The sequence below is a fragment of the Harmonia axyridis genome, chromosome 5 (genome assembly GCF_914767665.1).
Source record: "Harmonia axyridis chromosome 5, icHarAxyr1.1, whole genome shotgun sequence".
NCBI lineage: Eukaryota > Metazoa > Arthropoda > Insecta > Coleoptera > Coccinellidae > Harmonia > Harmonia axyridis.
In genome coordinates, this window is record NC_059505.1 from 12,722,962 (window position 1) to 12,742,971 (window position 20,010).

At 33.1% G+C, this 20,010-nt stretch overlaps 1 protein-coding gene across 1 annotated transcript; it reads left to right on the top strand.

The window, feature by feature from the left end:
• The first annotated feature begins 1,073 nt into the window (after positions 1–1,073).
• On the top strand, positions 1,074–19,714 carry LOC123679830 (27 kDa glycoprotein-like). The gene is made up of 5 exons (XM_045617343.1): positions 1,074–1,390; positions 13,795–13,982; positions 17,502–17,778; positions 18,917–19,064; positions 19,145–19,714. Exons 1-5 carry the CDS (start codon positions 1,348–1,350, stop codon positions 19,368–19,370), a joined length of 882 nt encoding a protein of 293 aa, XP_045473299.1. The 5' UTR covers positions 1,074–1,347; the 3' UTR covers positions 19,371–19,714.
• The last annotated feature ends 296 nt before the right edge of the window (positions 19,715–20,010 follow it).

The following is a 20,010-nucleotide window of genomic DNA, read 5'->3' on the forward strand; positions in this document are numbered from 1 at the left end:
TGTGAACTGAACCAAAGTTATTTTTACATTTTTCCAAACTACCAGTGGTTCACCAAAAAATAGTTCTGGAGGAAAGCAACGGGCACCCTTCCAGAAAAAATATCAACCTGATGTAGATTTGCATTCAAAATTGGCATAGGTATCACACGATGAAAAATTTAGATTGGAATATCAATGACAATTTAAGTTGAATATCTTGTGAAAGGAAGGTGCTATGACAAAAAAACTTGAACTTGTATCTCTAAAACAAAGCGTTTGCTGACTCATGTTATAGGACGTTTTTTCTGATAATGAAATCTGTCATTTTTATTTGTACCTCCAATTTAGGTACACCATGTTACATGTAGTCAATTCAAAACTACAGTATTGAAATATTGATAGCGAATACTAAAATTACAGATGGCAAATAAGGGTCAACGCCGAGAAAGTGGATAGATAAAGGGAAATAAAAAACAATATAGTTACCACGGACATAGACGTGCTCGTAGTGCAATAAAAGTACTCATCTTGCAAGCGATAATAAACTCATAAACCGTAAAATGGTCCGATTTTTTACTGCCGTGTCGATTTTAAAGGAACGTGAAATGATTATGCGTTCATTTTATGGAAAAATTTTCGTTCTTCGTCTTTGCGAGAATTCTGAAATTTTATATTTTGGAAATATTGGGGTGAGGGTAATTACCCGCAGTATACCCCTTCCCTTTTTTCTACGCCCTTGATTCATACTCGACGGTATGGGAAAATTTGATTTTGATCTCGAATGCTTTATCCGTGCGTCGAGACCAAATACGAAAATAACAGACACTTAGGCAAAATGACATTCGACATTTGTTGCATATGCTGTCAACCTTATCCATTAACGAAGTTTAATCACCCTATCCAATACAGGTTTGTCTTTTCGTCCAAGGTTACACAAATCAATATGCAATTGGTTCATCCAACACATAATTGAAATTATGACACAACGAACAGTCCTTGATCATAGAACGTTAGTTATCGCATTGGCCCACTCAATAATGCATCATATCTACCATCCTTATCTCGTGAATCAAAGATCACCCAATAATCGAACTCGTGCATGTACGAAATTTCGATAACAACAAATGTTTCTAGTATTCTTAACCGCATTCATGATGATCTTTGTTTTCAACCTAATGTGACGTTCCCCCCTTTGTGATGAAACCCCCCTCTTGATTTCTACCTCTGGTCACAGTCCATGGCTGTCTGTCCAAGTAGCCGTTGATCAAATACACGAGAAAACGTACAACAAAATAAGGTGGTTTGTTGTGATTGCTTCAGTGGAATTTTGTGAAATTTAACCGTCTCCAGAAGTATCTTTCAATCAACATGGGTTGGCAATTATTGTTCACTTTCACTATCTTAATTATTGGTGAGTAATTGAAAGTATAAGTGAAAATTGTTTTTTATCTACTGCTAAACCTAGATTATCGTAAAAATTGGTTCGTTTGAATAAACGCGTATTTCTAGTCTTGTGAAACAGGTTTACGTTATAATATGTTCGTCAAGGTTCGCTGGTATCAAAAATATCAGGTAGAAAATTGGAAGGTCACTAAAACAAGAATATTCGAAAAATTTCGAACCTAAGTGTCAAATTTCATCAATATACAATAAAAATCTCCGGCACAGCTCTTTCGTTTTTATTTTAACCATAAAAACATTTAAAATTTCTATTAACTAATTGGTTGAAACTATTTCTATAGAATTACGTACAACTTGCCAAAGTCCAGAATTAAAATTGATTATCTTTTTTATAGAACTACTTCATAATAATTTTTTGCCTAGAATACCAATGCATTTTACATTAGTATCTTTTTTTTTTCAACCAGTCATCCTAAACTGAGACTTCATTTCTTTGGAAAGTTATTGCGTTCAAAAATCGTGAACCTTGAAATATTTCAGCTTCGAATGTCAAATTTCAATAGATATAAATTCGAATTGAAATCTGCTTAATTGTTTTATATCTTATCAAATAGAGAACTTTTTTTTTCAATTAATTTGCCCTTTGATATGATTTCAACGAATGATGCAAATATCAATTGTGTGCTCATTATTTCTTAATCCGTTTCAGTCTTAGTATCGACTAAAAGTTAAATGATAAATGAATATATGAATCAAACCATTTCCTCATTTATGATTCCGTAACAAGATCTCTGTATGTAAATAAAGAAAAATTGTATTTTTGTGTGTTGAGATATTGGTAATCAACCCAATCATATTTTCTAACATGTTGCCTTGTGATAAGTTAACTGTCATATCTATTGGTAAATCGTCGTGTTTTTTTGTTGGAATCTCTCTTTGTTTTGGTCTTAACTTTTGCGTGGATTTAATAATAGTGAGTGTAATGTTCTTGTTGTAATGTTTCATTAGCAATATAATTTCGCTATGAAATGAATTCTGTTTGTGAATATTTTGATATTTCCGGTATTTGAAGGTTTTATATAAATGTTAATTTATTCATATCATTATATTTACATATAATTTGCAATGTTGTCGCTATTTTAATTCAAATTAAATTCATTTTGGTTACTAATTCTTTGAGATACACAAAATAGTTAGAATTCTCATGTTTAATTCTCTTATATATCTGTAGGAGTTATGTGCAGGTTATGTGTAAGAGGGTTTAGGAACCTCTCTATAAACCAATATTCAATTTAATATAAATGAACTAAGTAATAAGGAATTGTGTAGTTTAAAGATAGATATTCTGAATTAATAAGAGTTTTTATAAAAAAAGATTCATTCATTCATTCAGTTGATAATTTGCTTGAAATAAGAGTTTTTGTTCAATTAATCATTATGCTCTCAAATTTTATAATTGTATTCAGCTATTAAAAATATTAATTTTCCCTCATCCTCCTACTTTGCTGGTCCTATTCTTTTGAATATCTATTCATTATTTTACTTTTACGCTACTAACATTCATAAAAAAAATGGTCAGATATAGTTAAGCCTGTAACAGATTTTTAACGAGATATCTGATATATTTACTTCTTTTTTACTCATTACCGTTGTTACAAATAATAAAATCATTATAATTATTTTTATTTCAAAAAATAATTCAGATCCGAATGTTTATTATGGAAACTTGGATATTATTGAAAGTTATATCGTCATCAGTAACTCACAAGGGCAAAAGACCGGAATATCCGGATGTATATCCGGAAAAGAACCAGCCAAGAAAATGATAAATCAATTAAAAAGTCATTTTTGAAACTACTACCCAAATCATACAATTAATTAAATGAGAAGGACAACATAATAAATAAGATATTTAATTTCTGTAGATCCTAATATATTCAGTAAAAAACTGGAAGCAAATATTGTGTTTCTCGCAGTAGGTACCTTACGAAACATCAATATTTTCAAAAACATCTACGATAATTTTCGGAATTACTGTGTGAAAACATTAGCACTTGATCATATCCAGTTTTTGAGTATTGGTTTTCTTGAACAGATCGACACGATGCCTGTAATTTTTGAATTTCAGGAATGGTCTGAAATTATAAATAAATATTATATTACAAGTACAGAAGGCATTGATATTCTTCAAAGAGTTCCAAATTCAAAAACAAATCTCGTGAGGTTTTTTAATGAAAGAGTGTTAAAATAAGCCTTCTTCTATACGAGTATTATACAGGGTGGCCATTTGAAAACGAAACAGACGAGATTACAGACGAAATAAAGTTTTTCGATAGAAATGCTCGGACAGGTCGATTTCTGTTACTTAAGATGTAGGTTACGGACGCATAGCGCTTCAACCCTTGCTGCTACAACCCCCACCCCCAATTTTTGAATAGGGAAGATGGGGTGAGTGATACCTCAATTTAAAGGTATTTTTACACTGATTTCAGCACAGTAATTGTTTTTTCATTTTATGCTTTAGTTCTCGAAATATTCATGCGTTAGTTAGTTAGGAATGAAGCCACAGTCATGGTTGTTTTGAAGCTCAAAATGTCGATTTTTCACAAAACACTACAAGTGCCATGAAAACACTACTTAATTTCAAATACTTAGTTAAGAATATTTCGAGAACTAATGCATAAAATGAAAAAACAATTACTGTGCTGAAATCAGTATAAAAATACCTTTCAAATGAGGTATCACTCACCCCATCTTCCCTATTCAAAATTTGGGGGTGAGGGTTGTAGTAGCAAGGGTTGAAGCGCTATGCGTCCGTAACCTACATCTTAAGTTGTCCCCCTCGAAACAGAAATCGACCTGTCCGAGCATTTCTATCAAAAAACTTTATTTCGTCTGTAATCTCGTCTGTTTCGTTTTCAAATGGCTAACCTGTATATTATTTTTACTAATTTACTGATATTTCCATGAATATCGTTTAGTGATTTTTGCAGTGTTAAATGTTGGTTGGCAAAACTGTTTTCTATATGTATATATTTGACAGATAAATCCGTTACGTTTCTGATAACACGAATTATTTTCAATTCCCTTGAAAAAACTCTCCAAAGTCCTAGAAAGGAAATTCTCCTGCGTACATTCTTGCACTAATTTGTCAGGATTATATTAGTTCAACAAATGTTACCTAAAAATATACAAGCAATAGTCTAAATCAGAATCATTCTTAGGAAAAACTCTTGAAATATTCAGAATTTGTCAATTGACATTTTTCAACACGTGAAGCAAGTGAAGCAGGTAGGTTCCAGGGAGGGCCCGGCCCCCCCTGAAATACTAAGGCTGAAAGATTAGCAGAACTATAATTTTGCTTTACTGTGGCCCTCCCAAGAAAAATCCGGCCTCCTCTTGGCCAGCCCTGTTTTTGAAAGCTGGCTTCGTTACTGACGTGAAGACGTTGATTCATTCTGAATTTTTCTAATGTCAATTCATTTTTCAGTGAATGCATCCAAATATGTACGATCTACTCTTACTATAGGGAATCGATATAACAGTATTCTTTACCTCTATAACTCGAATTTTCATTGTTTACATTTCTCATATCATTACCTCTGTAAGTCAAATTCAATCGAGAATGACCTGTCTAACTCAAAATACGCATAAGTCGATTTTTACGTAACTCGAAGAGGAATCTTGGTCTCGTTATAATTCGACTTAACGAGAGTCCACTGTATAACCATAAAATCTGTGTAGAACTGAGATATCCCACACTATTTGTTTCTACTAGATATGGCTGAATAATTAGAAATATTTTTTCTGTGAAAATACCAGCAACGTGATATATATTTTTGAAATTAGAAAAAAAGTGCTTTCCCATAGAAATACAATCGAAATAATAGGTTTTTCGTCCGATATTCAAAATGATCGATATAGAAAATGGATGCATTGTTGAATAGTGGAATAAATTCCAAAACCATCTAGAGGAAATGACAAAATGATTATTCACTTGATGATTAAATATTTTGATAACTGCTCAAACTGGTCCACACTGAGAGAGAGAGAAAGCAAGGAAATATTTTGTATTCTATTCAGCTGCAAAGAATATTCGCTGACGCTCTCAAGCTGATAATAATGTGAAGTTCATTACTAACTTACATTCACTTTTTTCTTGAGTAATTATGCCAAGACAACATCCATAGAATCGATTTGAACGCATGTTAATTTATTTATAATTATTATATTTGAACAGTACGAAATAATGTACGTATCGAATCGAACTTTTTAGAACAATTTTTAACGATGTTTTTTTTTCGAATTTTGAGCAAGGAATGACCTGAGATGCTGAGATTCGACTCACTGAAGACGAATCCGTGATCAAATTCAATTATGTTCGTCCGTTCTACTGTAAACACGATAACTATCGAACAGGAAATTATAAGAACTTTAAATTTTCTGACAAGGGCGTAGACCGAAAAGAAATTTCGTCAAGTACACATCAATTATTGTATCAAAAATAAATACTAATAAAACTTATATATCCACAACAAGGAACATTTAAAACAGCAAACTTTTACCAGTTGAATAAATTTGTGATTATATTAGATGTACAACTTTTCTTCCGATGTGCAATATATGGCTGTAGCGGTAAGTGGTAGTCGAAGAAAATAGATCGTAGATGTCATACAATAAGCTTAGGTATATGTAAACATAACGCCATCGAAATATTAGTTGATTTGTGTCTGCATCATAAAGTTATTCTTGTTTAAACATGTCAGCTTACGAGCCAAATTTTCTGGTTTAATATGAAGAAATCTGCGGCTGAGGCTAATCGAAAGCTCTCAAATGCATTTTCTGAGGCCGTTATCAGTGAAAGAACGTGCCGAGAGTGGTTTCAACACTTCAAGAAGGGTTATTTTGATGTTGAAGACCAGCATGGCGGAGGAAGAGAGAAGGTTTTCGAAGATGCAGAATTGGAGGCATTACTAGATCAAGAATCGTGTCAACGCAGCATTTGTGACATTTCCTTCACTAACAGTGTCCAGAAGTTCTCTCACAGTTTTTCTTTCACGCTTTTCTCTTTCATGAGGAATGTGATGATATTTTGATAGCACCTCTCCCAATCTATGAAAAGAGCGTTTAATTTACCAAAATAATTTGGAAATTCATGTCAACCTGAAAATATTGTATCATTGATTGAGCCAAACCAATTCAGTAAGCTTTTGAACACCGCACAACTTGAATTTTCTTACCAAATGTTTTCTCAATGAGTCTTTTCGAGCATTTTGAAGGTTCTTTCTGTGTTTTTGGTTCATTGATATGTTTGGAGATATTGTACAATTCATTGATTTTTCATATTTGAGCACTTGTTGTAGAGTTTCCCTGTTTACTCGTTCTATAAAATTCCTGGAATTAGAAAATTTTAATTGTTTATTCAATTTTGTAATGAATCTCACCAATTTTTCAGTAGGAAATCGTTTTAATATTTCTTTTTCAATACCGTAACTCGAAGATAAAGATATGGGAATGGCTTTCCCCTCGAAATATTGGGCAATTGTTGAAATTAGTGATGTTATTTGATAATCTTGAAATTTTCCAAATTTTGTATAATACTCATAGACCATTCCTTTCGGAGTTTCATTGAGGATATTGGATGAATGATTTACGCTGCTCATCAGGTATTATTGCTCTTGAATACGGTGTGTAACTACAGGAGGAATAAGACGAAACTTCAGAAGGCACCAGTGGCGTACCCAAGGGGGGGGGATAAGGGGGATATATCCCCCCCAGGAAGAATATCCATTATATGTATCAACGTTATATATCAAAATCTTATTATGAGTAAGAAAATTTCTTTGGAAAACTTCTTTAAAAGAAGAAAAATTTGAATTTTTTTTTCTTTATCCCCCCCAAGGCTTATGTCTGGCTACGCCACTGGAAGGCACTGGGGATGAGTGTCTGCTATAAGTTCAACAATTCTTACACAATGGAATTCGTGCGGAATGGTAATATATTGGCTGATCAATTACAGGCAATAAATCTAGTGTAGTATATAGGACAAATACAACAAAAATTATGTGACAAAATAAAAGGCCACAAATATACAAAAAACCCAGACAGTCCTCTACAAAAACAAAGTGGATAATGAACATACATTCAATTCCGAAGAAACGAAGATATTAGAAAAAGAAAAAATATAAAAACCATAAAATTCCTGGATTTGATTTATATCAAACAAAAACAGAAATCGATTAATGATAGAAAAGACCTAAAGAGACAGAACCAAATATATTCAACGCTCATACAAAAAACGAAAAGTAATACATATTAGAGAAAAAGAAGAAACCACAATTTTGAACATTTGATACTCATGACATTCAGTAATTTAACAACATAAGGTGACACGTGGAGGCTAACTATCTCGATATTCGAAACAAATGAGGAAATGTTATTTATAACAACAGTACTCAAAGAGGTAATGAATCTCTATCCGTTTATATAATTGGGATTGTGATAAGAATCACAATGAAAAGTGTTTAGTAACAATCATCCCAAATAATCAAATACCTAACAAATTCAATTATAGAAATTAATGGGATAATAGGTAAACAAATAGTGAAAATTAACTCCAAGCTTTGTTCAATATTTTTTGTTGTGGCTTCATCAACCATGGAAATAAAACCATGCAAAATTCAAGCAGGATATAGAAAAACCCGAATTGATGTATATTAACAATTTCAAGCTTTATGCATAATTTCATGTAGATACACTGCTTCGTCAGATCCATAGAAACGTTAAGCATCATATAAAAAAAAATCTCAATACTTTCGTAACAGCAGATCGAACCAGGATGATATTTAGTTGCTATGTGTAAAATAATCAGTTATAATATCACAAGAGCATAGACAATATTCGATTATACACCGATTCACGAGACGTAATTGGCGAAACATCACGAGAGCGCAGCTCGATTGGTGTTTCGCGAACTACGTCGAGTTAAGAGCTTCGTATAGTAATTAGTAATTAGTAATAGTTTATTCATGCTAATACATTACAAAAATGCTTACATACGTCAAACTACAAATCAAAAAGAAAAATATACAAAAGTATCACTCCTGAAAATCAGAAAAATCACAAGAGAAGTATTCATCTATGGAATAGAAACATTTCCTCAGTAAATAGTTTTTAACTGAAACTTTAAACTTTTTAATGGTAATCATCTTCATAGCGGTTGGCAGCCTATTGTAAAGTTTAGGTCCGTAATATGTTACTCCACACTTCATTTTGTTGATTCGATGGAAATCGGTATAAATATGCCTTCTTTGACGTGTACCATGATCATGCACATCTTGGTTTGTCCTATATTCATCAACATGAGACTTCACATATAACAAACATTGTAACATGTATAAACAAGGGACAGTAAGAATTTTATTATGTTCAAAAGCATTCCTACAATTATCTCTGCAACCGAGCTTGCTTATTACCCTGATAGCTTTTCTCTGTAGACTGAATAGACGCTTTACATTTGCATCATGACCCCAACACAATATACCATACGACATCTTTGATTCAATAAAAGCATGATAGACATTCCTTAGCATTGTATTCGAAACTACAGCAGACAATGTTCTCAATGCATAAACACAAGATGATACATGCTGACAAACGCTATCCATGTGAGCATTCCAAGATAATTTGCTATCTATATGGACACCCAAGAACTTAACCGGTTCAGTTGAAGCAATTCCCTCCATATCTCTCATTGAAAAATACATAAACTTTGTTTTAGTTACGTTTAGATTGAGCTGGTTGCTATGAAACCAATCCGAAACTACATAAAATGATTCGTTCATGTTATTAACCAAAAGTTCCTTAGATTTTGCTTTTTTCAATACCGTTGTGTCATCGGCAAAAATGACGAAATCAGCGCCCTCATCACTGTTTACAAGATCGTTCATGTAAATAATAAAAAGAAGTGGCCCAAGGACAGATCCCTGGGGTACACCACATTTAACATCACACATATCAGACATACTACCACTGCAATCTACACACTGTTTCCTATTTATGAGGAAGGAATTAATAAGATTTATTGAACTCCGATCAATATTATAAAACATTAATTTGTCAAGAAGCTTTTCCCTGGAAAGACAATCGAAAGCCTTGCTCAGATCACAAAACAGTATTCGCTCTCACTGTAACCCTCATTTACTACTCTCATGAGTTCAGCAATAGCAGTTGTTGTAGAGAGATCTTTTCTAAAACCAAATTGAGATTTATTAAAGATGTGGCTATTCTCAAAAACTGCTGTTGCATTACTTTTTCCAAAACCTTCGAGAAAACAGATATAATTGAAACCGGTCTGTAATTATCTACCGAGTCATCTGGACCCTTCTTGTGCACAGGGACTACTCTGGCCAATTTATATTTGAGTATATTTAGGAATATGTTATCTCTTATACAGAAATTTATTAATTTTGTTAGCGGGTTAATGATCTCACTAACTAAACTCTTGAGTATTTTACTGTTGAATCCGTGTAAGTCACGACTACTTTTATTTTTTAGTGACATTATTACATCTCTTACTTTGATCTCAGATACAGGAGAAAAAGCAAACTGAATACCATCCAACCCAGATCCTCTAGAATTGCAGTAATCTCGAATGAAATCAACAGATGATTTATTAGAAGGATAATATGTTGTCTATGCTCGAGTTGGTATTCGTTACAATTATATAACGAATAATTTCAATTACTATTACCAAAGCACTCCCCTTTGACAATTCAATAACGTTTCACTGTGCTTGATTTTCATTTTTTTGGCGAACGTCCAAGAATGTTAGTATGAAAATGATCCCAATATGGCAGGAGGCGAAACACCAAAACTATTATACACGTCGTCAAGGTGTATATTCACTTATCAATACGCCGTAACTATTGGAAATTTACGGATTCTATAGGTTTATCAAAACATGAGTTATATAATCACATGAATGTTTTAACTTTTAACTGAATTTTACGTGAATTGTGATCAGTCGAACCTCTCATTCAGATTAAATTACGGACAATAATGACATCATAATATAAATCACATCTGATATATCTACAACATTCTCTTGTCACCAAGACGGATTTTTTTTTGTAATGATTTTCATTACAATGGAATAACTAGGGATTCATCAAGCCAAGTAGCTTGACATTTTAACTTTAAACCAACTACTTGACTTGAAAATCAAGCTCGTGAAAAATTACATACTTGAGCTTGACTTAATTTCAGATATTTATTGCTTGACTTGATATCAAGCTACTTTTGATAATATTTGAGCTTGATATGCACGCGTCGCTTGGCATATATTTCTGCAATCTCGTGAGCGCTTAGTCTAAATAAGGCGATTCCTCGAGCGCCGAGAGAAAGAAGTATTCGCATGTGTAACTTCATTAGTAGTTTTCTCACATTTCTATGAAATCTAGTGGTAGATTTTGGTGGTTTCAGAAATATCATTCCAAACTTGGCCAAAATGGTCAAAAATTTTTATCAACGCCAGCATCTTCAGCTTCTGTTCAAAGACAATTTTCTAGAACTGCTCTAACAGTTACAAAAACCCGCAATAGATTAGGCGACAAATCTAAGATGCCTCATGAGTCTTAGATCCTGGATGGAAAATTATGAAATCAAACAAAGCCTGGATTTTCTCAATATTAAGAAAATTTATTTTTTTATTTTGTTATGATTTAGAGTTATTTAATTTATGTTTCTATTTAAAAAAGTTGATATTTTGGGTTCTTTTATACAATAAATTCAATAAATAAAAGTGTTTTTTGCAAGGTTCCTTCTCATTTCATCATTTTTTTATTGATGTGACACTACACAATAAAATTGCCAAAAATCAAGTAGCTTGATATGATTCAACTACTTGATAATTAAATACTTGACTTGAGATTGAAAAACTACTACCAAGTAGATCGAAAATCAAGCCAAGCTGTGAATTTCTATAGGGATAACAGTCCTATCAGACCAATTATCTGCTATACTGTGAAGCCAACAAAACCTCAAACAAAAATTCTCTGCCAATGGGTGGGACACTATAGGTACTATACTTCCTAGCCCAGAATACCTAATTAATACGTAATTTTTTTACGATAGGTATTCTTCTTAAATCTTCTTCGTTTTTTCGTGAAGTAATTTGTTATTCTAGATCAAAATACATCATCCAGGTTTTATACCTACGTATAGTTTCAAAAATGTTTTGAGAAAAGTTTTGATCATTAGATTATTCGTTTGCGTGAATTACAGGAATACATTGTATTTAATGTATTTTTGTCTTTTATGACATATAGTGTATAAATATAAGCATTTAATACTTGTTTTTTGAAAAAATACGGGTGTTACTGCTGCTTGAATAAAATAATAATAGAAGCGACTAGCGAGCGATTTGGGATTCAATATTAACTAATTGAAGAATAATACATGTAACAATCATTCATAACATATATTCTTCCATCGGAAATCCTACATTCCTACATATCGTTAGTTTTGGAAGTAATTAGCTCAAGGAAGAATATAATTAAATTTTTAATGAAGATAATTGGATTTTTTCAAAGTAGGTAGTTTTGGGTGATTTGAAATAATTTTTTTGCCGAGAAAATTTAATCGTGTAATTGCATATTCAAGTATATTTTACGTAAACCGCAAAAAAATTGATAGGTATCCAAAATAAATGTAGGAGTGAGTGTAGTTTCTGCTTCAGAAATCATAATCAAATCGTGATTTGGGCTTATTAATTTTAATGATAAAACCTTCGAATTGTAAAAGTTAAATGAATCTACTCGAAGAAGGTGATTCAATATAATTATCAAAAATTGACAGCATTGTGCTATTTCCTTCACATTATGATATATCTTTATGGTTTATACGATTTTGTTTGAAATACTATTTCAAAAACCACAGTACAAATTGAGTGAAAGATAAACAAATTAAATAACTGAATTAATTCAGTTATTCAATTTGTTAACTGTGCGAATTGAGTGAACATTGTGAAATTGTGTGATTGGATATTTTGAATTTGCTTTTAGTTATTAATATTCTGTCATTTTTAGAATTGTATTTCAAGACAAAAATCATATACATCATAAAGCTATATGAAATTGTGAAGAAAATGGCACATTTGTGTAAATTTTTTATAGAACATTTGGACTCAATTGATAAAAAACTTAAAATCCTCAGAAATTGCGGTTTTCGTTCTGATCAAAATACCTACAATATTTGATTGAAAATTAAGGAATATCATGAGAAATTAAGTCAGAACTTCTGCGTCCTGGTTAAAACTGGCATTCATGAAGTTTTTCACCAATTTTGCAAGTACATTTTTGCTGGAATACATTTTTAAATTCAGTCTTCCCTTTTGATATAAATGACTTTGCTCCTATATATACCTCGAATCATATAAGATGGGCATTCTGCATTCAAATTTCGAATGGAATCAATCTTTTTTATCGAAATTTCCAATTTTAATAAAACAAATGTTTCTTTTTGCCATGAACTCGAAAACGCTTGAAAATTCCATCATTATTCTATCTATCGATATATCTATCTGAATTATTGAATCTAATGGGGTTTCGAATGATGGAAAACGATATCAGACTCATGATCCTCACGGCTACGGGTACACCACCATATCCTTGTCATGAAATTTTTCATGACCAATTTGTATATTAGCAGCTGTACATATGTCCTCTATATCTTCACGAATTCCATCTTTAAGGTTTTGAATCGATTGTGGAGCATTGGCATAGACCTTATCTTTCACGTGGCATCAAAGAAGATACTCTAAAGTCACTATTTCTCGGTGGCCAATTGTGATCACCTCTTCGAGAAATAACAGGGCCAGGGGTTTTTTCTTGTAAAATTGCGATTGTTTAGTTGCTTGTATGGCACGTATATATTTTCTTGGTTCTACATATCTTCAGCCTTCTCTATATTGCCTGTCCCCTGGTTGTAAATTTCGTTCGGACATGGCCTTCATTATTCCACCGAAGCATGTTTTTTTTAGGTCTTCCTCTCTTTCTGTTTTCTGGTGGTCCATTTAAGTTACATTTTAGGCAGGCGTTCGTCACCCATTCTCTCTATATGCCCATACCGAATTAGTTGACGTCTCTGGAAAATAAAGTTCATCCACAATTTACAACAATATTTATCAATTCCCGCCTAAAATCATAATTATAAGCCCATCAGGCGAGTATGGTTACCATACTTGTCAAAATGTAATTTGACGAAACAATTGTTGTGTAATTAATACATATAAGTGGAAATAAATTGTTTTACTGTTTAATCATATTAAGATGAATTGTCGCAAAGTACTGACCAGAACAATGAAAAAAGTAAATACTTCAGTCAACCAAAATCTAGAACAATTTTTCGTTTCAGGTACATACGGCCAAATATCCAATGAGCTAGATGTTGATGATATCAAGAAGCAAATAGGAGAGCACATTCCTGATGTAGATTTAAGTGGTATTGATCAGAGTAAGATTCCACAAGCTGATGAAATAGATCTCATATTCCGCAACAAATGTGATTCTAAGAGCGGAAATGGCACATATGAAAAGGTTCAGGTGAGTTCAGTAGATAAGACATTTTTTATCTCAATTCGTAGTTATATTGGAAGACACTTGATGTGTCTGTATAACAAATATCAAATTGAAAGATGTAGGAACAATTACAAAATTCTCTACCATTGGGTTTGGCGTAATGCTTTCTCGTCCTCCGTTCCTGCAGTATGTTATATCTGGTCTTGTGAACTGTTATCTTACTCACTTCATGGCTCTACAACCCGGGGTGACTATGCTATTCGCTTTTCTTATGTCGATCCTCTGCTCGGTCTTGTAACTTCTTTCTTTTTTGCAGTTAGGCTATCTGCCTTTTACTGTTCAATCTTAATATAATTCACCTCTGGTGAGCTATTTTGATCTGCTATAGCAGATGTGGCACTATGACACTCAGAAGGTTTGTGTAATTATTACACAATCTTTGAGCCAGTAGAAGTTTCGCTTCAAAACACACTTTCTTGGGAAGTGCCATCTTTGGTCTTTTATGCTTTCTGGAGGCTTTTTCATCATAGTCGCAAGCCTTTCTTATAAGAGGGTTAGCGTGATTTTTAAATTTAATGAAGTTCTTCAATCTCAGGTCTTCATGCATTCGTATGTTGCTGACAAATCTTGGTGCATTCACGAAACGTCTCAGAATCGTAGTCTGCACTACTTGAAGTCTCTGCAGATGGATCTTTGCGGCGTATTCCCAAGCCGGGCATGCGTAAGACATGACTGGTCGAATGGTGGACTTATAAAGAAGAAGCTTGTTGGAAAGATACTGCCGCTGCTATGTTTTCCTTCGTCGCAGCTGATGTCTTGATCTATCCCTATAGCCCTTAGGTTTCTCTGATGTTGTCGCTCCACTTGATTCTCGGACGCCCCGAAGGTCCGTCCGGTTGGTAACTCTTCCCAGGCCAATTTGACCATCCGTGTGTCAGGTTGACTTGACTTTATCTTCTTCACAATATCTGGGTCTTGGTATAATACTGATAATTCTTGATTGGTTCTTATCCTACATTGCTGTGTTCGAAATTTAAATGAAATCTTAGATAGAATGAGTCCAATTCAACTCGGATTATGAAAGAGTATACTGAATAACAAATAAAAATGTTAGCCTTCTGGAAAGTGCGACCAAATTGATCTTTTGTTCTTAAAATTATAATGACCTGCACATGTAGAGGGTGTTTTTTTAAGAGCTATAGAACTTTAAATTGCAATAAAACAACGATGGATTATTCGATTGACATGAATTTTATTTATCCGCAAGATAATATTCTGGCATTATATTTTAAATTTGATTTCTGGCATATGACCACCACGGCTGGCTCGGATGTAGTCCAATCTGGACGTCCAATTTTCGATGACTTTTTCCAACATTTGTGGCCGTATATCGGCAATAACACGGCGAATGTTGTCTTCGAGGGTTTGTGGCTTATCCGCATAGACCAATGACTTTACATAGCCCCACAGAAAGTAGTCTAGCGGTGTCAAATCACAAGATCTTGGAGGCTAATTCACAGCTCCAAATGTGAAATTAGGCGGTCACCAAACGTGTCTTTCAATAAATCGATTGTGGCACGAGCTCTGTGACATGTTGCGCCGTCTTGTTGGAACCACAGCTCCTGGACATCATGGTTGTTCTATTCAGGAATGAAAAAGTTAGTAATCATGGTTCTATACCGATCACCATTGACTGTAACGTTCTGGCTATCATCGTTTTTGAAGAAGTACGGACCAATGATTCCACCAGCACGCAAACCAAGATCCTTCTGCAAAATCTTCCATAAAGTGGATGGATACAGATCCAATTCCTGTGCTCGATGGCGGATAGACCCATTCGGGTCTTCCTCAATGTTACCCTCTACAGCAGCAATAGCTTCTTCTGTACGCACCGTACGGCGTCTCTGGAGATGCGAGTTATCAATAAGAGTAAACGTGATGCGAAAACGTTCCATGGTTAATCGAATTAACTGCTCTGATGATAAAATGGACGTAGTGCGCGATACGTATTCCGCACAGAACCATTATTTTCAAAATAAAATTGCACTATTTCCAAGCGTTTTTCAGGCGTGAGTCTATTCACGATGAATTGCCAAACCAAACTGAGAATAAATCACTTGACAGCTGTTAAATCGGTCACCATCTTGAACAGTAATGCCAACTCAAAGTTATATACCTCGAAAAAAAAACACCCTTTATATGAATGACGAACAAAATATTCATCTCATTTTTGAAAATTGAAGAAATATATTGCAAGACATACACTTGTATAATGATTCATATCGATATTCTATGCATATTGGATCTCCAGATATTTTAGTTGTCTCCTTTTCGTCATAAAATCAGTATACCATATATTTTTCAAACCAAAATATTTGAATCTCTAATGATGAATACGTCTTCTTTTTCATGTGACAATTGCACCCTTAAAGAACACATATGCCTATATTCAGTTCTGCCGTCTCTAAGGCCCAGTTTCACCAAATGCTTTAATCTTGACTTGGCTCTTAAGTGAGGCCTTAGATCACGATTAATGTAATGTAGCGCTTCACCACACTCCAAAGCGCGATTTAATCGACCAATCGCGATTTAGCACTAATCGGCCATTTTTGGAGGATTATAACCTTTCAAGTTGAGATTATTAATTATTTATCAGTATGGAACAATGGAACTCTTGTCTATGTAATTATTTTTCCGGAAATTTCTAATTTTTGGGTCAATTTTATCAAAATATGACTATGTATATGTATAGGCTCAATATTTCCCATTTAAAATACACGTAAACTTTGTTTTTGTGTTTTATGAAATTTATTGCAAAGAATAATTTATTGATATGAATGATATGTTTGATTGAAATATTATTTAAGAAGCAGTTAAACTTGTTAATAAAAATAAATAAGTTAATAAAATTACTTATATAGTTTTTTTTTCCAGAATGTGTGGTTTTGTGAAATGGGATAATTTCTTTTTAATTTCTGCAAGTTTCCGACATTTCGAAGCACATCACTCGACATTTTCGGCAAAAATTAACTTTGTTTTTTGTTTACAAGATGACAAATGATTTGAAATGTTATGAGTTATGAATAAATGACACCTGACATCTAGCGCCAATGGTGGTCATCACTTCTAATACAACACAGAACACTATATAACTGTTTGTTCACAATGTTGCCAAATGGTTTGACAATTTAATCGCGATTTGGTTAATCGCGATCATCTTCGGACGGGTTGATGCATGGTGAAACAGAAAACACTGTTAAGCCTGCTTTAGTAACAAGCGGAGTTTAATCAATCTGGGATCAAGTGCTGTTTGGTGAAACTGGGCCTAAGGGTACAATTGGCGCATAAATGACGAGCGCTCAAAAGCTCATTGCCTTCAGGCAGTGCTTTCTCCATTTTTTTTTTCTCAAAATTTCAACATTTATAGATTAGAGATTGGTAACTAGGTAGAACTTCAGTAGTATCGTATCAAACTTTTTTTGTGTTAACAAATTTGTATTGTATGTATTCATAAATCAGAAAAACTCATTCGCATATTTCTAGGCATCTAAAGATATTTACCAAGAATGTATATCCAATTTTATCAACATCACTGAAGTGAAAGCAGAAATTGAAGAAGCAAAAAAGACTGGTTCCATGGACGAAGTATTTGGAAAATACTGCAGCAAGTATCCAGAAGTTTCGAACTGCACCGATGATTTTATTGAAGCCATCCAACCTTGCTTAGAAGAGAATGAGAGGAAAAGTCTAAATATTTCTATAGGGCTCACACAAAAGCTGAAAGAATTTATTTGTCACAAGAACGGCGACAGACTCGCAAGTAAGTTTGAATAATTTTTTCTCTGTTTTTACACCCAGTTATCCAATTATCTATTTGGGTAAGATGTTTTGCGACTTAATTTTAATTCGTTCATTGAAAGTACTTCAATTTCACCAATGAACTCATATGAAACTGACAAAATGTTATATTTCAAACATTAAAAGCAGATTTTTTTTTCAAATTCGATTGAGGAATAATTAAAAAAAAAGTTATATTATCAACATGACCTGGAAGGCATGCTTTTTTTGTTAGGATATACATTGAATATACTGTTTATGAAATAATGTTCTATATGCTTCAATTGTTATTGGAAATAGCAATAGTCCAATAGATATCTTGTGACGTAGTCATAATATGAATTCAAATGATATTCTCTTTACCGTATGATTCAACAAGATCATACTTTCAAATCAATTACCTTATTATGATGATAATATTGAAATTACTTATGTTCTCATGGAAGAGAAAATTGATTTAGGCAATGACCTGATACAATCAACTTATTAGAATATGGGATTTGCATCAACTGTCCAAATTTAATCCACGCACCTATAGAGACTGCAAATGACTCCCATATTACATGCACCTACTTATTTCATTGCCCTTGTACTAGTGAAATAAAACTGAAAATTTTAAGTTTTTGTTTATCTTGGAAGGCTCTTTAGTAAAGCGGTCATTCATCCAAATATTGTCCTCGCTCAAAGCTGCTTGTTTTCCCGATAAGAACTACATTTTATTTTCTTTGCTTTGCTTTTTTAGTCTTTATTAAGTTTCAATATATACATTTTATAATATTTTACATCATTTGTTATTTCATATTTCAGTAGTTCCTATACATGATTAACCTACAATTACAAAGATTTTTGGCTGAAGGCCTTTAGATTTTTGGAGGTTTTGTTTTTTTTTTGTTTCAAATGATCAGAATAATATTTGTTGTATATACAGGAAATATAAGAAAAAAACCTGTTTTCATTGTTCAAAGTTCCATTATCTGGAACTTTTAATTTTTAGAAGCAAAAGCTTCTGTTGACATTTCAGATTATTCTATCGACGCTCCTTATGTAAATAAAAAATATGAGTGGAATCAATCAAATTATTCCAGAAATATCAAAAATCTCAAAATAATTCTTCATTTCAGTGTTTGTTGCTGAGGGAGGTGTTGACTGCTTACAATCTCAAAAAGAGGCTCTGCAACAATGTCTGAACAGCACTTGGGGCTCCAAAATACCCAAAGATGTCACCCCCAACGTCTTTCCTGTTTTACTTTTCGACGCTCAGGACTGCAGGTATTGAACAGTCTTTTTTACGTTCAGTTGTTTCTTCGATAAATGATGGGAATGATCTAAAGCTTTTATTTATTTTTCAGCGATTTCGGTAAATTCAGAACATGCGTAGGAGAAGCTTTGGGACACTGTAACGAAACAACTCCAGCCAACTTGATGGATGCCTTCTTCAAATTCCTAAAGAAAATTACTCCTTGTGCACTTATTGAACAGGAAAAAGCTCAAAGCGTGAAAGATTCCGGTTTTAGTTTCACGCCAATGTCAAGTCTTGTTTTACTGGTAACAGTACTTCTAGTCAAACTAGTATAAATGCCGAGTTGGGATGAAGAAATTAAAGATCAGCACTTGTATGATAATTTATGGCTACGTACTAAGTACGAAACACACCTTCCTCTAAATTTCATAATGTCCATTTTATCATTCGTATTCGATGTTGATACTCATTAGTTGAAGGTTCACATTTTCAAATTATTGTTTATTTTACTCAGATCGATGTGATTCAATTTTATATGTGGACGGTTTTTTTGAACTCTTTTTTTTTATCAGTGGAATTGGTTCCGTGAGTCCTTTATTAACGAAGGTTGTTGTTACTTTCTATTATTGTGATATTGTTTTAAATGGGAAACTTAGATATTAAAAAAGAATAAATTTTATTTCACATTGTTTTCTTCTACTTCTACACTTATTGGCAAGTTGCACCTGATTTACCATTGAAAACTACATGATCGCTGGAAAAATTCAATAATTCATTTACAGTATTTATAGTATGTCTAGCAATCGCTACTATCGTAAGCTGAGATTCTCAAAAACTGATAACAAATTGGAAAATAAAAAGTATTAGATATGATTCACCCGTGGTACTGTTAAGATGAACAGGTTGATAGATATAAGTACCTTGCAGTCATTTTTGAAAAGCACGGAAGACAAATTGATGAAATAGATAACAGAA

Excerpts from the sequence above, each read along its gene's own strand:
- LOC123679830 (XM_045617343.1), top strand. The coding sequence starts at position 1,348 with ATGGGTTGGCAATTATTGTTCACTTTCACTATCTTAATTATTG. Across the intron at positions 1,391-13,794 it reads TTTCACTATCTTAATTATTG|GTACATACGGCCAAATATCC; the intron begins GTGAGTAATTGA and ends TTTTCGTTTCAG. Across the intron at positions 19,065-19,144 it reads TTCGACGCTCAGGACTGCAG|CGATTTCGGTAAATTCAGAA; the intron begins GTATTGAACAGT and ends TTTATTTTTCAG.